A 23,718-nucleotide genomic window follows, 5' to 3' on the forward strand; every position below is an offset into this window, starting at 1 on the left:
CAGTTTTTATCATCAAACCATGGAAACAACATGCCAGTTTTTATCATCAAAACATGGAAACAACATGCCAGTTTTTAATATCAAACCATGGAAACAATTTGCCAGTTTTTATCATCAAACCATGGAAACAAAACGTAAAAGGAACTGATTACTCGCCTGAAACTCTAAAACGTTAATTCCTCCATCTGCGTAACCTGATGGTGAATGCCTTTTATATTTAAAAACTTTGATTATTTAATCTTGTAAAGTTTATAGTTTGAAATATTAAAGACCCTAAACGACATCAGGTTGCAGAGATATAAGTATATGAGGCGAGTTATCAGTTCCTTTCCTGATTTATGCTTTTGCGATTTCGGAGTTGAGTTTCTTGATTTGAAATTTAAACTCATAATTCTGACCTTACAGTCAAGTTTCTGCTGCGACCTGGAGCGAAGGATATCTTGTATCTCCGGTAGAGAGAGGAGAAACTCAACCTTACTCCGGAGATCCAACCCGTCCCACTCTAATCTATACTGGAGTAGAACTTCTTTAAACTTGGCTCTAGTTCCAACAAAGCTAGTTTCACTTTCCATTCTTCTAGAACCTTCTGCAATATTATGCAAAAACAAATGTTTTTCTTAAATTTTATTTTTAAATGTTGTTCAACTCCACTATTTGTTAATTTACTTTAGAGAGATCCATTTTTTTTTAATTCTAAAAAATCTTTTAATTCTTGCGGTTTTTCAAGAAACATCTAGAATGTTCTTAAGCATGAATGTTTACATAAACCTGAAACTCTTGTAAATGTGTAAAAAACATTGAATCCTTGAAGAAAGGAGCAGTTTGCACAAAGTTTTGATTTAACAAGACTAAACTCGAATACATAATATAAACTCTGCAGGGTTTGGACTGGGAGGAGAAAACAGAAGAAAGGTGGAGAATTTAGAAGGTTTAAAAGGGGATATAGTTTCTGGACCCCTGCCAATACTACAGGGGGATACAGGAGATTCTCACGAGGGATATTTCAGGGGGGGGGAGATATATTGCAAAACGACTAAAAGATTATAGCGAACAATCAAGAGCAGATAAAAATGGAATAAAAATGTAGAGTAGGTTAAAATACATTTATAAGAGCCTTTTAAAAACTGTACCATCTAACTACACACACAAATTACAATAAAAACGATATTCTATGCTTATTTTTCTCTACAATATACTCAACACACTCAATACAGAATGTTTAAACTAAGTTAAGAACATTCCCGTGGTTCTAACGAGTTCCCCAATACAAATTTCAGACAAATCAGTCGAGGGGTTTCTGTGTTATGATCGTACATGCAAACAAACAAACCAAGATTACTACTTTATTTATAGATAAAATACAAAGTAAATTTTAAACTTTAAAACATTAAGAAAGGTTATCTGTGCTGTGGGTTGCACTAAACAACCCAAATTAAAATGTATTGCACTAATACACAGTAAGGTTTGACGCAGTTTCTAGAATTTATAGATCCTTCCAACATTTTTATATTGGGTGTCATCTCCCGTATAATAGAGCAAACCCTGCACTGTAACATAGGTGCTTAAATTAACCCCCGGTATATTGACAATTGTAAGTGAAAGCAGGAAACAAGTATTTTTCAGATTCAACAAAATTTAAATTTTTTGTTATTTTTAAATTATGCCGTTCTTTAAAAATGCTAAAATATAGATAAATAAATGCTAGATCTACAAAACTACCCCCCCCCCCTCTGAATTTCTAAGTTTATACTCCGCATTTTCTCCGTGTGATTATAGGTATAAACAAGATGGGAAAGAAGACGAAATCCTCAGAGTTTGTCTCCTGTGTTTCCTGTTTCTACTGCAGTAAAGTCTCCTTCGAGTCCAATGATTCAGCTGCATATGCTGCTCATCTCCGTGCTGCTCATAATATTGTGAAGAATGTAGAAGCTCTTCTCAGGCTGACAAAACAGCTCCAAGGAGGTGATAGTAGCGGTAAATATATTAAACTATTACCTAAAATTTTGTTGTCGGTGATTTTTACCTTAATGTGCCTTGCACCCCCCTTTTATCTATAAAAGGGCATCCTCTTAATACTATCTATCTAATATTAAAATCACGGTTGGTTCCTCTTCTCCAGAAGAATGAAAAATTATTTGTGGCAATTTAGTATTTTTACCAGAACATTAATTTACAGGTTGTGCAGATTCGACACATTTGTAATATTTTCAAAAACTATGAAGTAAATAGTGTGCTTACACCATACCTAAATCAATTAGTATCAAAGCAACTCTTAAAATAAAATAAAATAAAGCAAATATACTTGGTTTAAAAAGGTGAAATGGCAATCATGTATAAAAATGGAGAAAGAAGTTGGATTTTCTTTCTTTAGATGAAGAACAGGGGAAAGCTCAAGAACAGGAGAGTGTTCCTGATCCAGTTCAGATCCAAACTGAGATCCAAGCTGTTCAGCAGGTTCAAGCTGACCAGCAAGTCAAAGCTGTTCTAGCTATTACCAAACCTAAGGTTGATGTAGATAATGGAGAACTATTCCAAGAAGTTGGAAAATCAAAAAAGAAAAATAAGAGAAGAACTAGTCAGCCTGTAATAGATACTAAAGAGGTTGAGAAAAATGATACTGAAGAGTCATTAAAAGAAAGCAAAGCCAAATCTCCCGAAAGAGAAATGAAAGAAAAGGAAACCCCGGCCCAAGTGCATGCCAAGAAAAATGAAAAACCTTCGAACCTCGAAATGAAAGAAAATGTGACAGCGGATAATGAAAAGGATTCTGCAGTAAAAAAAGAAAAGAAAAAGAAGGAAAAATCACCGAAAAAAGAAACAAAAGATAATGTTCTGGAAGTTAAAGAGAAAGAAAATCCTAAAAAGAAGGAATCTAAGAAAAAGGAAATCAAAGAAATTGAAAAGACAATTCCTGAAATAGAACATCTTCCAAAGAAGGAAACCAAGAAAAAAGAAAATAAACCAGAAAGGGAAGAAGAGAAAGATGAAAATAATCCTAAAAATATCTCCCCTGAACCTGAGAATAAAGGAGCTGAAAAAATAGCGGAGTTAACCAAAGCAAAACAGGGGAAAGCTAAAAATAACAAAAAGAAAGGAAAAAATGAAAAGCCCGGTATTCCTCAAGGAGGTGTTTCTGATATAGGTAATGTTTATAGTTTTTGTTTTTAATCTTTTGTTATTTAATTTAATATTAGTCCAAAGACAACAATTGATAATAATTAATTGTTTAAAGAAAAATTATAAATGTAAGATCACCTGAAATTACGTTTACAGTCCCTTTAAGGGGAGAGAGATCAGCTAGATATGGTAGTTGAGCGTGCTGTATTGTAAATAAAGACTTTTGGGTTCATTTGAATATACCAATGAGCCATTTTTACTCTGGACAATTTTTCAATAAGAGCGTAAAGTCGTTTGTAATATTTATCCAGTTGTTTCAGTCAGCAGAAGAAACGTTTTTCTATACAATATTGCACTTTCAGTTCAACTACCATGTCCAGCCAGTCTCTCCCTTTAGTCAGATTTATATTTAGCGTGTGGCGCAGTATCGGGAATAGTAGAGAAGGAGGCCATGAAGGAGGTTGACAATATCCTAGATCAATGGTTCAAGGCAAACATATAAAAAATGAATATTTTTTGGGGGATACAATAAATAATAAAGGGGGTGTGGGAAAATAGCTGGGTGGGTGGAGAATAAAAAGGGGCGGGATAAAGGATTAGATTAAGGATTAGAAAAAAGTAGATTTCCTATTCAGAAGATTCCATTAATACACGAATCAATGGATATCTTAAAAAGGGGATTAAGAATAAAAGGGGCTAAGAATATGGGATAAAAGGTAGGGTGTTTTTTTAGAATAAAAATTTCCTATTGAGAAGATTCCATCAAAACACAAATTGGATGATATCTGTAATGAACCAAGTTGGTTCCACAATATATTTCTAGACATCTTTTCTACCTAAACTCAAGTTTGAGCTTTGGCGGTTTTTAATAATCTTTTTGAGGCCTTTTTTGTGAAAACACTGAAACTTTTACAAAAAAGTTTTTTTGAAAAAAAACTTTAATTCAAATATATATGTTTGCTCAAAAGGGAGGTAGGGAGGAGGTTGATGATGATGATGACATTCCTGATGATCTTCCTGACATTGATGATGCCCCTGAAATAAAACCAAAACCACAATCAAAGTCAAAATTAGTTCTAAACCCGAACACTGAGTCAAAGCCAAAAGCCGAAACAAAGCCTAAAATGGCAACTAAAGCAAAGGAAGAACCTGAACCAATTTTGATCCCGGAAACTAAAATTAAAACAGCCAAAAATCTCGGAAGTAAAAAGGTTGAATCTCGTATAGAAGAACTTCCGGATGATGTGGAAGTTCTTCCGGAGATATCAAAACCAAACCAAACTTCAAACACAGGTAAAAATACTTTATTATTTCATATAACTGAAACTAAAATAAATTCTTTAACAATAAATGAATATTTAAAACAATTTTCCTGAAAATTTTTTCCAAATAAATGTTTCCCCAAACATAAAATATTTTCTATCACAAAACATATTCTTCTATGGCTGCAACATATTACAAATTACAATGTTTTGTAAATGAAAAGAATCAGGCGAAAAATAAACATTTTGTGGCATGAAAAACTTCTACGAAATTTAAAAATGGTTACAAAAACCTTTTTTTTTGGTAGAAATGAAAATTTTTGAAACCGTTTGTGGTAAATCATTTACCTCAGTAAAGTTGTTGTTGAGGAAATAATGTCTGTGGAAACATTTTGCTGAGGAAATGTTGTCTGTGGAAACATTTCGATGAGGAAATGTTGTCTGTGTTTAACATTTCGCTGAGGAAATGTTGTCCGTCGAAACATTTCGCTAAGGAACTGTTGTCTGTGGAAACATAATGCTGAGGAAATGTTGTCTGTGGAAAAATTTCGCTGAGGAAATGTTGTCAGTGGAACATTTTGCTGAGGAAATGTTTCCACTGACAACATTTCCCTGAGAAAATGTTGTCTGTGGAAAAAATTTTGCTGAGAAAATGTTGTCTGTGGAAACATATCGCTGAGGAAATATTGTCTGTGGAAACATTTTACTGAGGAAATGTTGTCAGCGGAAACATTTTTCTGAGAAAATGTTGTCTGTGGAAACATTTCGCTGAGGAAATGTTGTCTGTGGAAACATTTTGCTGAGGACATGTTGTCTGCGGAAACATTTCGCTGAGGAAATGTTGTCTGTGGAAACATTTCGCTAAAGAAATATCTTGTGGGAAAACACTTGACGGAGGAAACATTTTTGTGGGGAAACATTTTCCTGCGGAAATGTTTTAAATGTTTTGGGGAAACATTTTACTGGGGAAATATTGTGTTCGGAAAGATTTGTTCAAGGCAATACATTGTTGGAAAACATTTGAAAGAGGAAATATTTTTGTTAGGAAGCATTCAGCTTCAGCAGAGAAATTGGTCGAACGGAAACATTTTCCTGTTAAAAAAATATTTTTCGGGAAATTTGTTTGGAATACCATTTGTTTGTTTTTAGACCGAACTGATCTGGATGAGGTGAATGATATCCTTGATGAATGGTTTGCCAGTGAAGGGTTGGATGAAGATGAGAATGATGAGAAAATTACTGAAATCACAGAACCTGAACCTGAACCAGTTGTTGAGGAGGAAATCATTGAAAAGGTTAAGATTAATAAATGAGGGTGCGTCGCAAAAATTGGAAACGGAATTAAATTGATACTTTTTAAATATCATTATTTAGTAATTCAAACATTAATGCTGTACCTTACCGCAATTATTTAGAATTATTTTTTTTGCATCAAAGAATACACTTTCAAATTATCAATAGCCAAATATTAAAATCTTTGACTTGTACAAACATTTAAAAAAGTAACAAATCATGCCTAAACCATCTTATTTTTTTATTATACCATGATATCAACCCTAAACAGGCTGGGGGGAGGGGGCGTTCGGCGTAGTTTTTTTGTCCTAGCACTCTCATTTTTGACACGATCACCATGACATTTGGTGACTTGTAATGATTAGTAATTTAAAAATTTTTTTGTTTATTTTTTTTAAATTTATGTGGTAGGGTACAGGGCGGAAAAAAGTCCGATCTGTGAAAAAAAATCAAAAATACCCATAACTTTTTTTGTGACTAAGTTACAGATCTAAAAACTATGTTTTTGAAAAGCCCTTCAAAAATGCGTGTAGAAACATGTGTCACACTTGGAGATTTGTTTAAAACAAAATAAATATTTTTTTTCCTTTTTTTGACCCTTTTTAGGCATTTTTTTCAACCCTTTATAGCACCCGAACTATTATTGTTAACGGTATAATCTTTTTTCTATGACCTGGCCATGAAAAACTAGGCTATGCACATGCATTTCAATCCTATACCTATTCTCTAATGCCCCCCTATACTTAGATTCAGACCCCCCAGCCTTTATAGGGTTAAAAAAACAAGATTTTGTTTTAACTGTAATTATATTTCGAATGTCTCCTAGGATCAGGTTCCTTGCGGAGATTGCGTTGTTTGTGGTAGACTGGCTAAAGCAGCATGCTCGGGGTGTAAACATGTATTCTACTGTACAAGGTTAGTTTCTGTTTGCTCAGGGAGTGAAAACAGGTATTTTGGTGCACAAGGTTAGTGTACTGCATTCTCGGGGTGTAAACATGTATTCTACTGTACAAGGTTAGTTTCTGTATACTCGGGGTGTAAACATGTATTCTACAGTACAAGGTTAATTTCTGTATGCTCTGGGTGTAAACATGTATTCTACTGTACAAGGTTAGTTTACTGTATGCTCTGGGTGTAAACATGTATTCTACTGTACAAGGTTAGTTTCTGTATGCTCGGGGTCTAAACATGTATTTTACTGTACAAGGTTAGTTTGCTGTATGCTCGGGGTCTAAACATGTATTCTACTGTACAAGGTTAGTTTCTGTATGCTCGGGGTGTAAACAGGTATTCTACTGCACAAGGTTAGTTTACTGTATGCTTGGGGTGTAAACATGTATTCTACTGTACAAGGATAGTTTACTGTATATGCTCTGGGTGTAAACAGGTATTCTACTGTACAAGGTTAGTGTACTGCATGCTCTAAATTCTACTGTACAATTCAGTGCTCTGTATGCTCAAAATTAAACAAATTAATGATATATCATTTCTGGTCAAGATTAAAAAATAATATTTTGATGTCAAATTTCAAGCGTAAAGTTAAAGTTAAACTAGGCTTTGCTTTTTTATTAATCTTATTTCAAGAATCATGTTTTAATTTAATTTCTTTCCTAGAGAACATCAAAAGAAGGATTGGACAAGTCACAAGGATTCCTGCAAGGTAATTTTCTCAAAAAAAATTTAAAATTAAACATTTCTTAAGAAATTAAAGATTATATTTTTTTGTCAGGAATTCTTCAAACTTCCTTACAGAGTAGAACGAAGTAAAAAGTTAGGAAGGTAAACATGTTTTGTATGCATTATAATAATTTCAAATGGACCAGAGGTCTGATTTTTTTTATGCACTGTAAAAATATGAAATGGACCAGAGGTCTGATTTTTTGTATGCACTGTAATAATATGAAATGGACCAGAGGTCTGTTTTTTTGTAAGAGTTAGAGTTAATCTACAATGCATGAAACAGATTAACAAAGTGCAAAACCATATATTCGGAGTCTCTCCTTGCCAAAAATACGATCACTGTTTACTAAACTTCAAATAATTTAAGTGCATCCGTCAGAGTTAACAGAATGGCATATATTTTAATGATTCAGATTATAAAAATTCAAGATTTAAATTTTTTTTTTAACTAAAATTTGTTAGGTTTCTTGCAGCCACAAAGGATTTGGCTGAGGGGGAGCTCATTTTACAGGTTATATCTTAACCAGTGTCGATGACTTAAACAACAAATTTTATGTAGTAAATCTAAATGTTTTTTGAACTCATGTTACCAATCCAATTATCAATTGTTGACATGAAATAGTTTTTGAAAATCTTATTTCCAAATCCAATGATTGGTAATTGTTCAAAAATATTTATTAATCGCATGAAAAGGATAAAGTACTTTTCTCAGACCCCCCCCCATTTTTAGGATTTGATATTTCAGATAGTTTTAGTTTTATTTATCAAACTCTTCAAATCTCAATATCTGTTGGGCATGATAAATTGGTGTAATTGGTATTTTCCCAAAGACATTTTCCCAAGGGCGACTTCCCAAGTGGAAACTTCCCAAATGCGCAATTTGTAAAGCGGCAACTTCCCAAAGGCAGGTTAGGCCATCTGAGGCGCCACAGGCTGCAATGAAGGCCAAGAGCTACGGCTAGGATGTGCCAGAACCTACTAGGAGGCCGAGCGCTGCGGTAAGGATAGTCTTGGAAGTTTCAACGTGGGAAATTGCACATTTGGGAAGTTGCAACTTGGAAAAATACCCTTGGGAAGTTTGAATCCTTATGAAAAATTCTGTATTTTTAGGAAAGTCCTATGGTGATAGGACCAAGGCAGTTAACCAAACCAGTATGCCTCGGATGCCATAAAGAGATTGCTTCATCATCAGAAATGATCAAGTAACAATTATTACCTCCTCTTTATAGTCAGCCAAGATTCAAATTCTTGACCGGCATGTTGTTAACTATTGTATCATGCTAGGTGTATCCGATGTAACTGGCCGGTATGTAGTTAACAATTGTATCATGCTAGGTGTATCCGATGTAACTGGCCGGTACGTAGTTAACTATTGTATCATGCTAGGTGTATCCGATGTAACTGACCGGTATGTTGTTAACTATTGTATCATGCTAGGTGTATTTGATGTAACTGGCTGGAATGTAGTTAACTATTTTATCATGATAGGTGTATCCGATGTAACTGGCCGGTATGTAGTTAACTATTGTATCATGCTAGGTGTATCCGATGTAACTCGCTGGTATGTAGTTAACTATTGTATCATTCTAGGTGTATCCGATGTAACTGGCCGGTATGTAGTTAACTATTGTATCATGCTAGGCTAGGTGTATCCGATGTAACTGGCCGGTATGTAGTTAACAATTGTATCATGCTAGGTGTATCCGATGTAACTGGCCGGTATGTAGTTAACTATTGTATCCTGCTAGGTGTATCCGATGTAACTGGCTGGTATGTAGTTAACTATTGTATCATGCTAGGTGTATCCGATGTAACTGGCTGGCATGTAGTTAACAATTGTATCATGCAAGGTGTATCCGATGTAACTGGCTGGTATGCAGTTAACAATTGTATCATGCTAGGTGTATCCGATGTAACTGGCTGGTTTGTAGTTGACTATTGTATCATGCTAGGTGTATCCGATGTAACTGGCTGGTATGTAGTTAACAATTGAATCATGCTAGGTGTATTCAATGTAACCGGCTGGTATGTTGTTAACTATTGTATCATCCTAGGTGTATCCGATGTAACTGGCTGGTATGTCGTTAACTATTGTATCATGCTAGGTGTATCCGATATAACTGGCTAGTATGTAGTTAACTACTGTATCATGATAGGTGTATCCGATGTAACTGGCCGGTATGTAGTTAACTATTGTATCATGCTAGGTGTATTCGATGTAAGTGGCTGGTATGTAGTTAACTATTGTATCGTGGTAGATGTATCCGATGTAATTGGCTGGTATTTAGTTAACTATTATGACATGCTAGGTGTATCCGATGTAACTGGCAGGTATGTCGTTAACTATTGTATTAGTATTCGATGTAAGTGGCTGGTATGTAGTTAACTATTGTATCGTGGTAGATGTATCCGATGTAATTGGCTGGTATTTAGTTAACTATTATGACATGCTAGGTGTATCCGATGTAACTGGCAGGTATGTCGTTAACTATTGTATTATGCTAGGTGTATCCGATGTAACCGGCTGGTATGTAGTTAACTATTTTGTCATGCTAGGTGTATCCGATGTAACTGGCTGGTACGTAGTTAACTATTGTATTATGCTAGGTGTATCCGATGTAACTAGCTGGTATGTAGTTAACTATTATGTCATGCTAGGTGTATCCGATGTAACCGGCTGGTATGTAGTTAACTATTGTATTATGCTAGGTGTATCCGATGTAACTGGCTAGTATGTAGTTAACTATTTTGTCATGCTAGGTGTATCCGATGTAACTGGCCGTTATGTAGTTAACTATTGTATCATGCTAGGTGTATTCGATGTAAGTGGCTGGTATGCAGTTAACTATTGTATCGTGCTAGGTGTATCCGATGTAATTGGCTGGTATTTAGTTAACTATTATGACATGCTAGGTGTATCCGATGTAACTGGCAGGTATGTCGTTAACTATTGTATTATGCTAGGTGTATCCGATGTAACCGGCTGGTATGTAGTTAGCTATTGTATCATGCTAGGTGTATCCGATGTAACTGGCTGGTATGTAGTTAACTATTTTGTCATGCTAGGTGTATCCGATGTAACTGGCCGGTATGTAGTTAACTATTGTGACATGCTAGGTGTATCCGATGTAACTGGCCAGTATGTAGCTTGAAGTGCCAGGACAGTCCTCAGCATGATCCCGAGTGCAGGGCTACCAAGGCAGCAGGCAGTAAAGTTAACGTTGAGGTTTTCAATCAGGTAGATTTATGAAAATTAAAAAAGTGATTTTAAAAATATTTATTCAAATAAGAATGTTATGTTTGACCCTTTCTCTGCTGCAGCTGTACTTTAAACTATTGAATGTATTTGCTCTGGGTTGGGACTCAAAATGCAACCTTCCCCCCTTTTTTAAATCTAGTGTGATATTTTCAAATAAAACTAATGACAAATTTGTAGAAATTAAACACCCTGTGCAGCAAGAAAAGGTGCCAAGATTCTTAGATTTGTTGTAGTTCAACCAACCTTTGCAGAATCAAACTTTTTTATTTTACTTTTTCAAATTATTTTAGACGAACATGATGTATGCCTGCATAACTGTTATCAGAGCTTTAGCTCTACAGGATGGACCTAAAAAGGTAACAAGGAGATTAAGAAAAGCTCTGATGGGAAAGTTTAAAACACTTTCTTTGCTGATATTTATTTAGAAAACAACAGAACATCATATGTTGTGAAATATTATGCAAATTCAAATTTAAGATAAGATAAGATAAGATAAGATAACGTTTATTGCTAACATAAATGTATCTGTATACAGATAGAGTTTACAATCACAAAATTGATGATTATATTAACAGTACAAGTATAAAGCAATTAGGTGGAAAATAGCTCTTGGCTGTTTTGATTATTTTTTTCACCTAATGTTAGTAATAATGGCTTTTCACTTTCAAACGCTTCTCGAATTAGCATTTCTATTTGTAAAAAATTCAGTTTTTATAAAATGTACAAATTTACAATGTCAATAACATTGTTGCTTTGATGCCGAACATTACAAAATATTCTTTAACAATATTTCCTTTAAATTTTTTCTCTAAAATATGGAAAGACTATGTAAAGTTTGACTCTCATCTATCTTTAAAATATGGGAAGACTATGTAAAGTTTGACTTCCATCTACCTTTAAGATATGGGAAGACTATGTAAAGTTTGACTCCCATCTATTTTTACGATATGGGAAGACTATGTAAAGTTTGACTCCCATCTATCTTTAAGATATGGGGAGACTATGTAAAGTTTGACTCCCATCTATCTTTAAGATATAGGAAGACTATGTAAAGTTTGACTTCCATCTACCTTTAAGATATGGGAATAATATTTAAAGTTTGACTCCCATCTATCTTTAAGATATGGGAAGAATATTTAAAGTTTGAATCCCATCTATTTTTAAGATATGGGAAGACTATGTAAAGTTTGACTCCCATCTATCCTTCAGATATGGGAAGAAAGTTTGACTCCCATCTATTTTTAAGGTATGGGAAGACTATGTAAAGTTTGACTCCCATCTGGATGAGAGAATAAAAACTCCTATTTATAATAAAGTGAACAAGGAAAAGGTTGTCTTCTTCATGCACCATTATCTTGGCATCAAACGATATAGGTAACTTAAAAATATACAAAAGATATACTTTATTTAAAAAAAAACTTTTTTTAGTGATTTAGAGATCTTGGAGGCCTCAGGAAAACTGGATACAAATTGCTTTGAAATTAGACAAGTATATATAAAATCTAATTTTACTTTTGTTTTGGCCGTGACGTAAATTTAAATCGATTTTGAAATATTTTTTTTTTGGCTGTATCATGACTTCTAAATTTCTTTATTTTTAAGAATGGACAGAATCTTCGAGCCATGTACCGGACTGCTTGTATAATATCTCATGATTGTACACCAAATACAAGGCACACTTTCTCTCCAGATAACTCCATCAATATCTACACTACTAGGAAAATAGAGAAGTAAGTAAAAAGAACAGGCCTCCAAACATTAAACAAACAACTTAACTATGCGCCACCTATATTGATATAATGTTCAGGGGCAGTATTATCAGCACCTCCTATATTGATAACAATTTTAGGGACAGTAATATTAGCGCCACCTGTATTAATAGATTGTTCAGGGTCAGCATTATTAGCGCCACCTATATTAATAAAATGTCCAGGGCAGTATTATCAGCCCTGTCTATATCAATAAAATGTTCAAGGCAGTATTATCAGCCCAAACTTTATTAATAAAATGTTCAGGGCAGTTTTATCAGCGCCCCCTAAATTAATAGATTGTTCTGAAGGAGTAATATCAGCGCCACCTATAATATTATTAAATTGTTCAGAGGCAGTATTATCAGCGCCAGCTAATATCATACATTGTTTAGGGGCAGTATTATCAGCGCCACATATACGAACACACTTTGGCCAACCTTGCAAAGAAGAGAACACCTTAACATGAGTAAATGCTTTTGGTAAGTAGAATAGAATCTGGGACGGAATTTTATGAACTTGAACTGCCTAACGCCGGTTTCAACCTTATTTATCTGAATTGTTTGGATACTTCTCTAATGCGATCGAGTTCAAGTTTTTGCAGAATCGAAATCACTTGCCAAAACTGAGAGCTTTTGATTGAGATGGAAAAATAACTAAAATCATTGAAACTGATCTTTAGAAATGCAAATATTGGAATACAAAAATTTGCCTAGCTCTAGTTGATCAAATCTTCGAAAAACGTTGTTAATTTAGAGATAATATTTAAGTATTGGGGTTGATTAATTGATAATCCTAAAAAAGTGCAAACACGTTAAAACATATTTAATAGGTGCATACATTTTTTAAAACATATTTGAAAAGTCTAAGTCTGAAACTTAAGAGCGTATCGTTGAAAGAATCTTCCAAGTTTCTTTTTTGGGGACAACGCGTTTGCGTATATTTAAATTTAAGAAATCAGAAAACGAAAGAGAATGCAAAGAACCCACTTGAAATAATATTTCTTAACAAAATCATTGGTATCGACTAAACTGCCTGACCCCATTCTTGAAACCAGGTTTCCGATACTCTGTCTTAAGTTTCAGACTCTGTTGGTGTTAAATTAAAGTTTTCAAAAATAAAAAATATCTTGTTTTATGTTCGCACAATACGTTATGAATACAGGTGCAGTTGCCGTCGTTGTCGAGATCCAACTGAGCTAGGTTCCTACCTATCTGCTATTAGATGTTCAAGATGTCTGGGATTCAGGTTTTAGATTTGTATTCTCATTTTTATTCATTGTAAAGTATTTAATGGAGTCACGGAAAATAATCTACATTGAAGAGTATTCCATCTGTAACGACATATTATCAAACATATTTTGATTTCTGAATTTCAAAACATGTAAAACATAACGTACTTTTATATTTAGAATACATAATCAAACAAAAAAGTGTAAAATAGAAACACGAAAATTTTTCAAATTTTCAAAAGCATGTTGTGAAATTGGAATTTTTGTGTGGATATTGTTAAGCTTTGAACGCTTGATCTCAATGTCCAATGTGAGCACTTTTGAATTTTGAGGACCGATGCTTGATCCTTTAACTAAATCTATCCCTGCAGGGTATGACCATCACAGAATATCGAAGCTTGGGAATTAAATTAATCCGTAGATTTGTATAATATGGAGATTAATACTTGATCTCGAAATTATGAACATTTTTAAAAACATATACATTGCAAATTACATATATATTTATCATTTATATTTGTCTAAAGCAAAATTACATTAAACAATATAAAAGTTTACAAACTAATACTCCTTTCTCTGAATATCGCATTTTATAATTGATAGGGTTTGCCAAAAAACAGGTGCAATACAAGACTTTTAGCATGAGTATAGTTTAGCTATTCAGAGGTGGTTTTCAGAAAAGGGGTTTCTTGGTCCCAGTCTAGTGTTTTTCGTTTTCTAAAAATGTGGTATGATGACAGTACTGCAAGGCTTGATAGATTTTCACACATTGCTTTGAAACTAACACTGGGTTTGCAGAACTTATGCAGTTTCTTTAAAATCGCCTTATCTGATGGTGAGATATATCCTCTTGAGCCGATTTCAAAAGGATGAACAGACACATCCCTAGTTGTTATATCTGTGATAAAATGTTCATACTTGTTCATCTTTTGAGCGTTGGCATTTTTGATATTTGTTTCCAATGGGACAGTAAGCTCAAAAATATCCATCAAAAAATCCTTCGAAACATTTCTTCGAAACATTAAAAGCATCGATTCCATAAATTGTTTTTAGAATTTACTTTAAATAAAAAGTGTTCAGTTCTTTCTATGAATTGGTCCTAAAATCAAAAATGTGATATTTTTGCCAGTTTTTGTTTCATTTTTAACATTCTAGTGTAACGTAATCCCAGATAAAACCTATTTTGCACATTTTCATTTGTTCCTCACTGCTCCCAGAATTTAGATTATTTCATCTCGGGCCAATTCAGGAAGAGAGTAAAGTCATATATTAAATATTTTCTGCAGGGATAACGTTCAGAATAATGATCTTCAGTACATCACTCCAACCAATCCTTTAAACCCAGAGGTGCGCATATTCAGAATTTTATTTTTATTTTATAAAATATTTTATAGGATTCATGTTATCGAGAATTTATAAATAATATTGAAGCATCGGAGGGAAAATTAGATTTATATGTTTATAGTATGTGTTCTTTTTGTCAAATTTAGAGGTTATAAAAAACTTATTTCTAAATAGAATAATTAGAATAAAAATCAATCAAAATAATCATAAAGAGGGGAGGGGAGTGTTGAAAAATATTGGGGTTGAAGAAAAGGAGGAAAATTTGTTCACAAAATACTTATTAAATATGATTGTAAAAAATAAAAAATAAAACATTTATTTTTCTTCAAGTAAATTTTAATTTTGTTTAATAAATTCTTTCTATTGTTGTTTAGTCTCTTTGGAAATGCAGTAAGTGCACTAACATTCAGAAAGCAAGTCAGATCAAGTCAGGTTAGTAAGCCTTTAGAGAGTTTTAAAATAATTAAATGCTTTTCTTATTTCAGCCACGTAGAAACAAAACAAATTTGAACAATTCTAAACAAAACTTGGAAGAGATTTTTTTTTTAAACCAAAAATTTTGATCAATAAAATTAAATACTGTAGATTAGATATCCATAGAACTGAGGTTTTGTCAAATTCGCTAATGTCTATTTGTAAAATTACAAAATTAAACTATTTGATCTAACATAATTCAAACAATGGGTTGTAAAGAGTGACATAAGGACTAAAAATTCTGACATGTGACATGATGAACTTACTTCCTTTGGTTAGGCAATGCAAGTGTTAGCAATGAACTGTCTCAAGTAAACAAAGGAAGCTGTGAAGCTCTTCTTAAATTCCTTCACGCTCAAGAACCGGTTCTTGGTCCAAACAATCACCACGTGGTCGAGGTAGGTATTCTAAGAATTAATTGCGCCAAAGGACATTTAGGAATATTTGATATAGGGTTTTACCAATTTTGTGAATCTAATGCCAAAAAAGAGGGTTTCCATTTTTTCGGACCAATTAAATTTTGTTCTGAAAAGGTGTTAAGGACTCACTGAAAACCGTAGATTTTACTGATCCAGGTAGTGGTGGTGGTATGGGGGGGGGGGGGGGGGGGGGGGGGGGGGGTGCGCAGCCCCCATAGCCCCCATCTAAGAACGCCTCTTACTAGCATAATTGTTAAGGTTTATTTCAAGGTTTCCACCTGTGTTAAACAAGTAATGTAAAATTTACGACTTTTCAAACATTTGTTTAAAATGCAAGTTTTAGAAAAGGTTTAATTGAACCATTTTCAAAATGTACTTTTAATCCATTGATTCGTTTAGGTTAAGTACACTATTGTTTCTATCCTGGGGAACCGGAAACCCTACATGCTCTCAGACCTCAGCATGGAGCTACTGCAGATTAAGGTAATAATGGAAACTGTAATCATGAACTTAAATTATGCAGGTTAAAAAATGTACAGAATGTATGTCGGAATTTTTCCAGGGGTGCAGGGAGGTCAAACTTTTTTAGCATTCCAGGGAATATACCCTTTTTGGAACGGGGGGGGGGTCCTCTATACTCAGTACCCACCCTTACTCACTCCGTATACCTACGAGGTCAGTCAAAACTGTTCACAAATTAAAGATAATTTGAAAGTATAAAAGTTCGTTTTTATAAATCAAATAAACATACAGAAATATCATGATCTCGATTATTATAAACGCATGGTACTAAGATTATAATTCCTAAACTATAGTGAGCTGAACGTGGAATCCATTAAACTCAACTTGAACTCAAGTCTTTTTAAATTAAAACTTTTATTAACTCTGATTAAGTAATTTACAGAAATTCAGATGTCAATAAACATTACTAATGAACTACATCAGATATTAAAACTAATATGAAACTTCTGATTCTAGTTCAGAATTTACAATACTATTCTCTGCTAAGTAAAGCAGATACATTAGACGTATTTTTGGATCTGCTATACTTAACTTTACTTAGAACTAGTGTTTTATCAAGGAAACGTGAACTGTAACGTGCAGATCTAAAAGAACCAGTACTGTAATATTATATATAGGAAAGGTTTTGCCGTGAACTGTTGAATATAGCAGATCTAATAGAACCCGGATATTCAAGATGGCGGGGTCAGCTATTGCTTGAACTGCAGATGGCGATAGTGGCACTTGGTATGTTTTTACATCCCACTTTATTTTAAAATTTAATCAATATCGTGAAGTGGTTTAACTAGATAGACTAAGCTAACACACTTCCCTTGAGCGCCGGTAAAAGTCCAAGAAAAGTTCAACTAATTCCATCCAGTTCAACTACTTCATGTTAGTTTTTTGTTTGCTCATAGGTAGTTTTTTCATTTAAAATGAATCAAAAAGATAACGTAATTTGTTACCCCTATTAAAATCAACATGCCATGATCTTGTAAACTTCATTAAAGTGTAGTATTTTCTTAAAGTACCAGTTCTTGAACTGATTCTTTCTCTTCTTGGTTTTCCAAAGATCTTGTCTTCTGGTTTTCTCTCTCCAAATTCCAGTATATGATTCACTTCCTGTTCTGAACAGGACTTTGGCACTTCCTGTTAACACTTTCCGTGCTAAAATTTACGGCATGGTTCAACCCATTTGACTAACTGTGTTTCACTTCCAGTAATGCTAAAAACTCTTCATTACTCAGTGAGACTTCAATCCTAGCTTTATCTTCATTACTCAACAGCCTATCTATATAAACCACATCTTCTGTTCTCTCCACCAGAACTTTCTCTTCATCACTCAACATGGTTTCCACTATATCCAACCAATTTAAGTAGACTTGGTCCTTTTTCCTTTTCAACCATAGCTTTATCTTCTTCATTTTATTCCAGATATACTCAATCTTTTCTCTGTAATCCGTCATGACTTTTTCTTTATCATCCATCTCATTCACATGGTTTAAGATTATCTTTTTCCAACCCGACATAACTTTCTTTCCTAGTTTGCGGGCATGCTTCCGGTTTCCTGGAAATTTTTTTTTAAATTCAGTATAATTCTTTTTCACGTCATTAACATCAATTAATTCCAGGGTTTCCTGATTTTCCAATATTGTCCAAACCCTCCATCTGGAATCTTGCCTCTCATTTCCACAATCACGTTATATCTGTTCTTCTTTTGCTGAACTATTGCAGGAAAATGGTTCCCTGTTTGTATTTCCTGTTTCCCATATCTTATCAGCTCTCTTGCTGTTTTCTACTGTATCAAAACTATCTGTACATGTAGTTTTTAACTCATTTCTATCCTAGGATAGTTGGCGGTCTTGTACTGCCTTACCCTTGTTTTAATCTCCATCAACTCTTCTTCATACAGTTCCATGAGCATCTCATTCTTTAATTCTACCAGGCTCCTATTATCTGGAGCGTATGCTTGTATCCATAAACTCAGCTTGTCAGTATAATTGTCTCTGGTATCTTCATCATGTTCCTGGCTCCTGGATAGGTATTCCTATTTTTTTTTTCTGGCATAACCTCAGCCTCTCTGCAGTATCTTTGCCACTTTCCTGTTTCCTATCTAGGTATACCTGTTTCCAACATAACTTCATCTTGTCAGTCTGATATTCTCTGATATCTTCACCATTTTCCTGTTTCCTGTCTCTAGGTATTCCTGTTTCCAGCCTTCATCATATTCTTCTTATTTGAATCTTTTCATCGTTTCTGCAAAACACTCTCCTGTTTTATATCTCTCTAATGATACTCATGTTTGGTAAAACTGCACAATCTCTCTACTAGCTGATCATGTGATGCATTGAAACTAGAATCTTTTTTACATCTTTATTTACTATTAAGCAGAGGAATTTCCAGCACTATTCGAACATTATTTCTGAATTTCCATTATATTTGGGAGCACTCTCAATGAAATCCTGTATTCTTTCTTCTATAACAGCTTCAACGTCACATATTTCATCGTACCTATCCACGGTTGCTTTCCCAGTTCCCACTAGCCCCCTGTAGATTCTCCAATGTTTTCAAATTTTCATCTTTTTTCTGACCTCTCAACTCCATTTGTTCCACTCTCTTCCTCAGGGCTTCCAATTCTTTGTGTTGAAGGTTTCCACTCTCTCTCTTACGGTTTCATTCATGTCTGGTCTTCTGATATCTGATTCTTTTCTAGTTATTCTAGGTTATAATCTAAAATTGTTCACTGTTACACTCTGGTACACGTTACATTCTTGTACTCTGTTCGTTCTGGTAGCACTCCTTGTTGCTGCACTGTTACTGTTTCTTCTTGACACAGTTTCTCCTACTATCAGTTAAACCAAGTAATCATTGTACTTTTCTTCCTTGGAGTGGCATTTTACTAGGGTTCCTTATTCTCGCCGCTGCTACCACTTTTGTAGTTAATGCCCTATACTCTAATAAATCATTTTAAACCCGTATCAATCCAGGTAAAACTCAATCCCTCTTGTTGGTCATACGAGGGATAAGAACTAATCAGTTTAATACAACTTTCCTATCAATGTCAATCCGGACAAAAACTGAGGCAAGAATGATAAGTAAGGGTAAAGCTAAATAGAAATATATAACTATATTGTCAAGCTGCTGGTCAAGCAGAAGCAGGGATGATAAGTAAGGGTAAAGCTAAAGAGAAATATATAACTATATTGTCAAGCTGCTGGTCAAGCTGAAGAAGGGATGATAAGTAAGAGTAAAGCTAAAGAGAAATATATAATTATATTTACAAGCTGCTGGTCAAGCTGAGGCAAGAATGATAAGTAAGGGTAAAGCTAAAGAGAAATATATAACTATATTGTCAAGCTGCTGGTAAAGCTGAAGCTGGGATGATAAGTAAGGGTAAAGCTAAAGAGAAATATATAATTATACTGTCAAGCTGCTGGTCAAGCTGAAGCAGGGATGATAAGTAAGGATAAACCTAAAGAGAAATATATAATTATATTGCCTAGCTGCTGGTCAAGCTGAAGCAGGGATGATAAGTAAGAGTAAAGCTAAAGAGAAAGCTGAAGAAGGCTTACAAACTCTCACCCTGGCCTCTTCAATTCTTCAGGTATGATAATCAATCAATAAAGAAAGTATTTGCAATGATATTCAAAACAAAAAAAAACAGAATACAAAAAATGGTGGAATAAAAAATTGTAAATCTTTTGATTTTCATTTAAACCGACTAAAAAATGTTCTATTTTAATCAAAATGAAACCTTTTGTTTTTAATCGCACAAATCATTTCTCTTTTGTTGTTCTTTTTTTTCCGCCAAACTAATTATTTTAAACTTTCAGTTGAAAAAATTTTTGCCTTTTCATTTTAGTGTCCAACTGAGTATTTTTTGCTTCCTATTAAACCTAATTTTTTCCTCGGGATGAATAAAAGAAAACTTTCTGAGTTAGTTCATTGTATTAAATTAAGTTAGTGTTTCTTTAAACTCTTTAATACAATATTGTAGTATATTTAGTACATTGTATTACACAATACACATTATATGCTGGACATGGTGATGGACCTATGGTGTCCGAATTTAATGAATTTATGCTGCGTCTCAAATCCCCCCAAAACCGGTTTTAATTAAAAGCCGGCTTAAATTTTGAAAAATTTAAAACAATTTAACGTTTAACCAAACATACTTGAGCCGTGGCTTAAATTTGGCCTCAGGTTCTTCTTTTTTTGGTTAATTTATTGTTCATATTTTCTTTCAGAGTCAACATTTAGCATCGTGTAATTACAACAAATGTATTTAAATTGTGTTTTCTAAATATTATTTTTCTTACACTATACTATGTCAAATTTTAGCCCTAGTAGAAGTTATATGCAAAAAACGACCCAAAAACGACCCCAAAACGATGTAAAAACAATGCAAAAACGACCCAAAAACAATGCAAATACGACCCTAAAACGATGCAAAAGCGAACCAAAAACGGCCCAAAAACGATGCAAAAGCGAACGTGTCGTAACGATCATTTTCAAATAGTTTTGTACTTTTTATTTATTTAGGTCAAAGAATTGGTGAGTTCATTAAAATCAAAATTAAACATAATACACTTTTATTATTTTTTTTTAAACGATTAACAACACTAGAGCCTGTACACCCTTAAATAGATCAATGAATTTAAAAGGGAACTTGCCTTCATTTCGCTCTTTTTTTTAAGAAGAAAATAAACTAAGGATTGTTGTATGTCTGAAAATATTACAAATAAATTTTTTTATCGGTATTTCAAGTTAAAAGGAAGATTTAACACGATAATAATATTGATTGGTATTTTGCTTTTAGGTTGAACCTGAAATGAAGGAAACTTTGATGGATAGAATACAATCAGTTTCTGATCTTCTTGCTAGCTGGGAGGAATAATCTTCTAACTAGCTGAGAGGAATATGCTTCTAACTAGCTGGGAGGAATAATCTTCTAGTAAGCTGGGAGGAATAATCTTCTAACTAGCTGGGAGGAATACTCTTCCAGCAAGCTAGCAGGAACTATCTTCGTTTTTGTTTTTTGATTTTATTTTTATTTATTAATGTTATATTAATTTCTTTACTCCTTTTATTCTAATAAATGATAAATTAGCAATGGTTATTATTTTTTCACGTTAAATTTGATAATGTTGAAAGTAGACCAAAGAATTCAGCTCAACTTTTATTTTATAATCCTTAAATCTTGGCAACCTAATCTTGTAGGCCTTTGATAATTAAAACTATAAATTCTTTTAAATGAAGTATTTAATGTTTGAAATATCAAGGGTTTGAAGCATATTAGGATTGGAATATTAAAGTTAGAGGAAATTTTTTAATCCTTCTCTTTTTTGAGTATTGAGAACCTAACATATTGATTGATAAAGATTTTAAATTTTTTAACAAATATTAAGTGACTTGTTTCCATCTCTTACTTCTAAAATGTTTTTTTTTCATTTAACAAACAGCTAGATTAATATTGTTTCTATAATTGTCCACTGTATCTTTGATTGTCCACTGTATCTTTGATTGTCCACTGTGTCTATAATTATCCACTGTGTCTGTGATTGTCCACTGTATCTTTGATTGTCCACTGTGTCTATAATTATCCACTGTGTCTTTGATTGTCCACTGTATCTTTGATTGTCCACTGTGTCTATAATTATCCACTGTGTCTATAATTATCCACTGTGTCTATAATTATCCACTGTGTCTATAATTGTCCACGGTGTCTATAATTGTCAACTGTATCTATGATTGTCCACTGTGTCTATAATTGTCAACTGTATCTAAAATTGTCCACAGTGTCTTTATTTATCCACTGTGTCTATTGTCAATTGTGTCTATAATTTACCTATAATTGTCCACTGCATCTATAATTGTCACCTGTGTCTATAATTGTCTATTGTTAACTGTCTATTATTGTCTACTGTTCACTGTCTCTAGTTGTCCAATGTCTGTGGATATCTGCTGTTCATTGTATAATGTCTATAAATGTCCACGGTCCACTGTTGAGGAAAAAAGGACTCAAGACAGATAAAATTTAGACCCAATCTGACAGAAATGTTTCAAATCAATATCTAGCTGTGTAACTAACTATACAGAGGTCGGAATTTATCTCTGGAATATCATTAATCTTAAACCCTTCATCTGGATATTCAATGCGGACACTTTCTAATTTGAGGATATATGCTGGATCCCCAGCTAAAGTTATACACATCAAGAGAATGACCAGACGAGTTATAGAAAAGGAATTGAATAAATCCGTAGGTCTGCATGCGTAAGATGGAGATTATAATGCTTGATCCCAAGATTCACAAGTTCTGACTTCTTTGCATTTAGCTTTATCTGTGAATTTAAATTAAAACTGAGTAGAGCACAATTTATTTCAAAATCCTGTAGCTAGCCATGATACTTCTTCATACTTTTCACAAGAGCAATATGCAATATTTGTTTGTCCACCAGTCTACCTGTCTATCTGTTACCTGCCTACAGTATTCTACCTGTTTACCATTCATGTTTACCTGTCTACATGTTTACCTGTCTACCTGGTTACCGGTCTATCTATAAACCTGTCTACCTGTCTACAAATCTACCTATCTACCCGTATACCTGTCTATCTGGATGTTTCTTATTGGAAATGACACAGGTTCCTCTTGGTAATACCACTGGTTCCTCTTAGATATGAAACAGGTTCTTCTTGGAGATGAAACAGGTTTCTTTTGGAGATGAAACCTTGGTTTCTTTGGAGAAGACACAGGTTCCTCTTGGATATGACACAGGTTCCTCTTAGATATGAAACAGGTTCCTCTTGAAGATGAAATAGGTTCCTCTTGGAGATGAAACAGGTTCCTCTTGGAGATGACACAGGTTCCTCTTGGAGATGAACTCCTCTTAGAGATAACATAGGTTCCTCCTGGAGATGAAACAGGTTCCTCTTGGAGATGACAGAGGTTCCTCTTAGAGGTGACACAGGTTCCTTTCGGAGATGAAACAGGTTCCTCTTTGAGATGACACAGGTTCCTCTTTGAAATGACACAAGTTCCTCTTGGAGATGACACAGGTTTCACTTGGAGATGAAACAGGTTCCTATTGGAGATGAAACAGGTTCCTCTTGGAGATTAATTCCTCTTAGAGATAACATAGGTTCCTCCTGGAGATGAAACAGGTTCCTCTTTGAGATGACACAGGTTGAGATAACATAGGTTCCTCCTGGAGATGAAACAGGTTCCTCTTTGAGATGACACAGGTTCCTCTTTGAGATGACACAAGTTCCTCTTGGAGATGACACAGGTTTCACTTGGAGATGAAACAGGTTCCTTTTGGAGATGAAACAGGTTCCTCTTGGAGATTAATTCCTCTTAGAGATAACATAGGTTCCTCCTGGAGATGAAAC

The 23,718-nt window shown here is 34.0% G+C and overlaps 1 protein-coding gene across 4 annotated transcripts; it reads left to right on the plus strand.

Moving 5' to 3' along the window:
- Positions 1-1,751: 1,751 nt before the first annotated feature.
- On the plus strand, positions 1,752-21,447 carry LOC111700149 (glutamic acid-rich protein). 4 transcript variants are annotated; one of them, XM_023470972.1, is made up of 24 exons: positions 1,754-1,974; positions 2,372-3,142; positions 3,531-3,607; positions 4,086-4,410; positions 5,529-5,674; positions 6,499-6,587; positions 7,287-7,332; positions 7,402-7,451; positions 7,815-7,863; positions 8,463-8,554; positions 10,470-10,590; positions 10,902-10,967; positions 11,858-11,985; positions 12,040-12,100; positions 12,214-12,341; positions 12,755-12,841; positions 13,524-13,607; positions 14,877-14,937; positions 15,309-15,366; positions 15,688-15,806; positions 16,227-16,310; positions 16,967-17,075; positions 19,832-19,932; positions 21,148-21,447. In XM_023470972.1, exons 1-24 carry the CDS (start codon positions 1,788-1,790, stop codon positions 21,223-21,225), a joined length of 3,117 nt encoding a protein of 1,038 aa, XP_023326740.1. In that variant the 5' UTR covers positions 1,754-1,787; the 3' UTR covers positions 21,226-21,447. The 4 variants fall into 4 exon arrangements, with proteins under 4 accessions (XP_023326743.1, XP_023326740.1, XP_023326741.1 ...); XM_023470973.1 differs by having other exon boundaries at positions 1,754-1,962; XM_023470974.1 differs by lacking the exons at positions 19,832-19,932; positions 21,148-21,447 and adding an exon at positions 19,540-19,701.
- Positions 21,448-23,718: the final 2,271 nt, after the last annotated feature.

This window comes from Eurytemora carolleeae, unplaced genomic scaffold (genome assembly GCF_000591075.1).
Source record: "Eurytemora carolleeae unplaced genomic scaffold, Eaff_2.0 scaffold342, whole genome shotgun sequence".
NCBI classification, from domain to species: Eukaryota; Metazoa; Arthropoda; class Copepoda; order Calanoida; family Temoridae; genus Eurytemora; species Eurytemora carolleeae.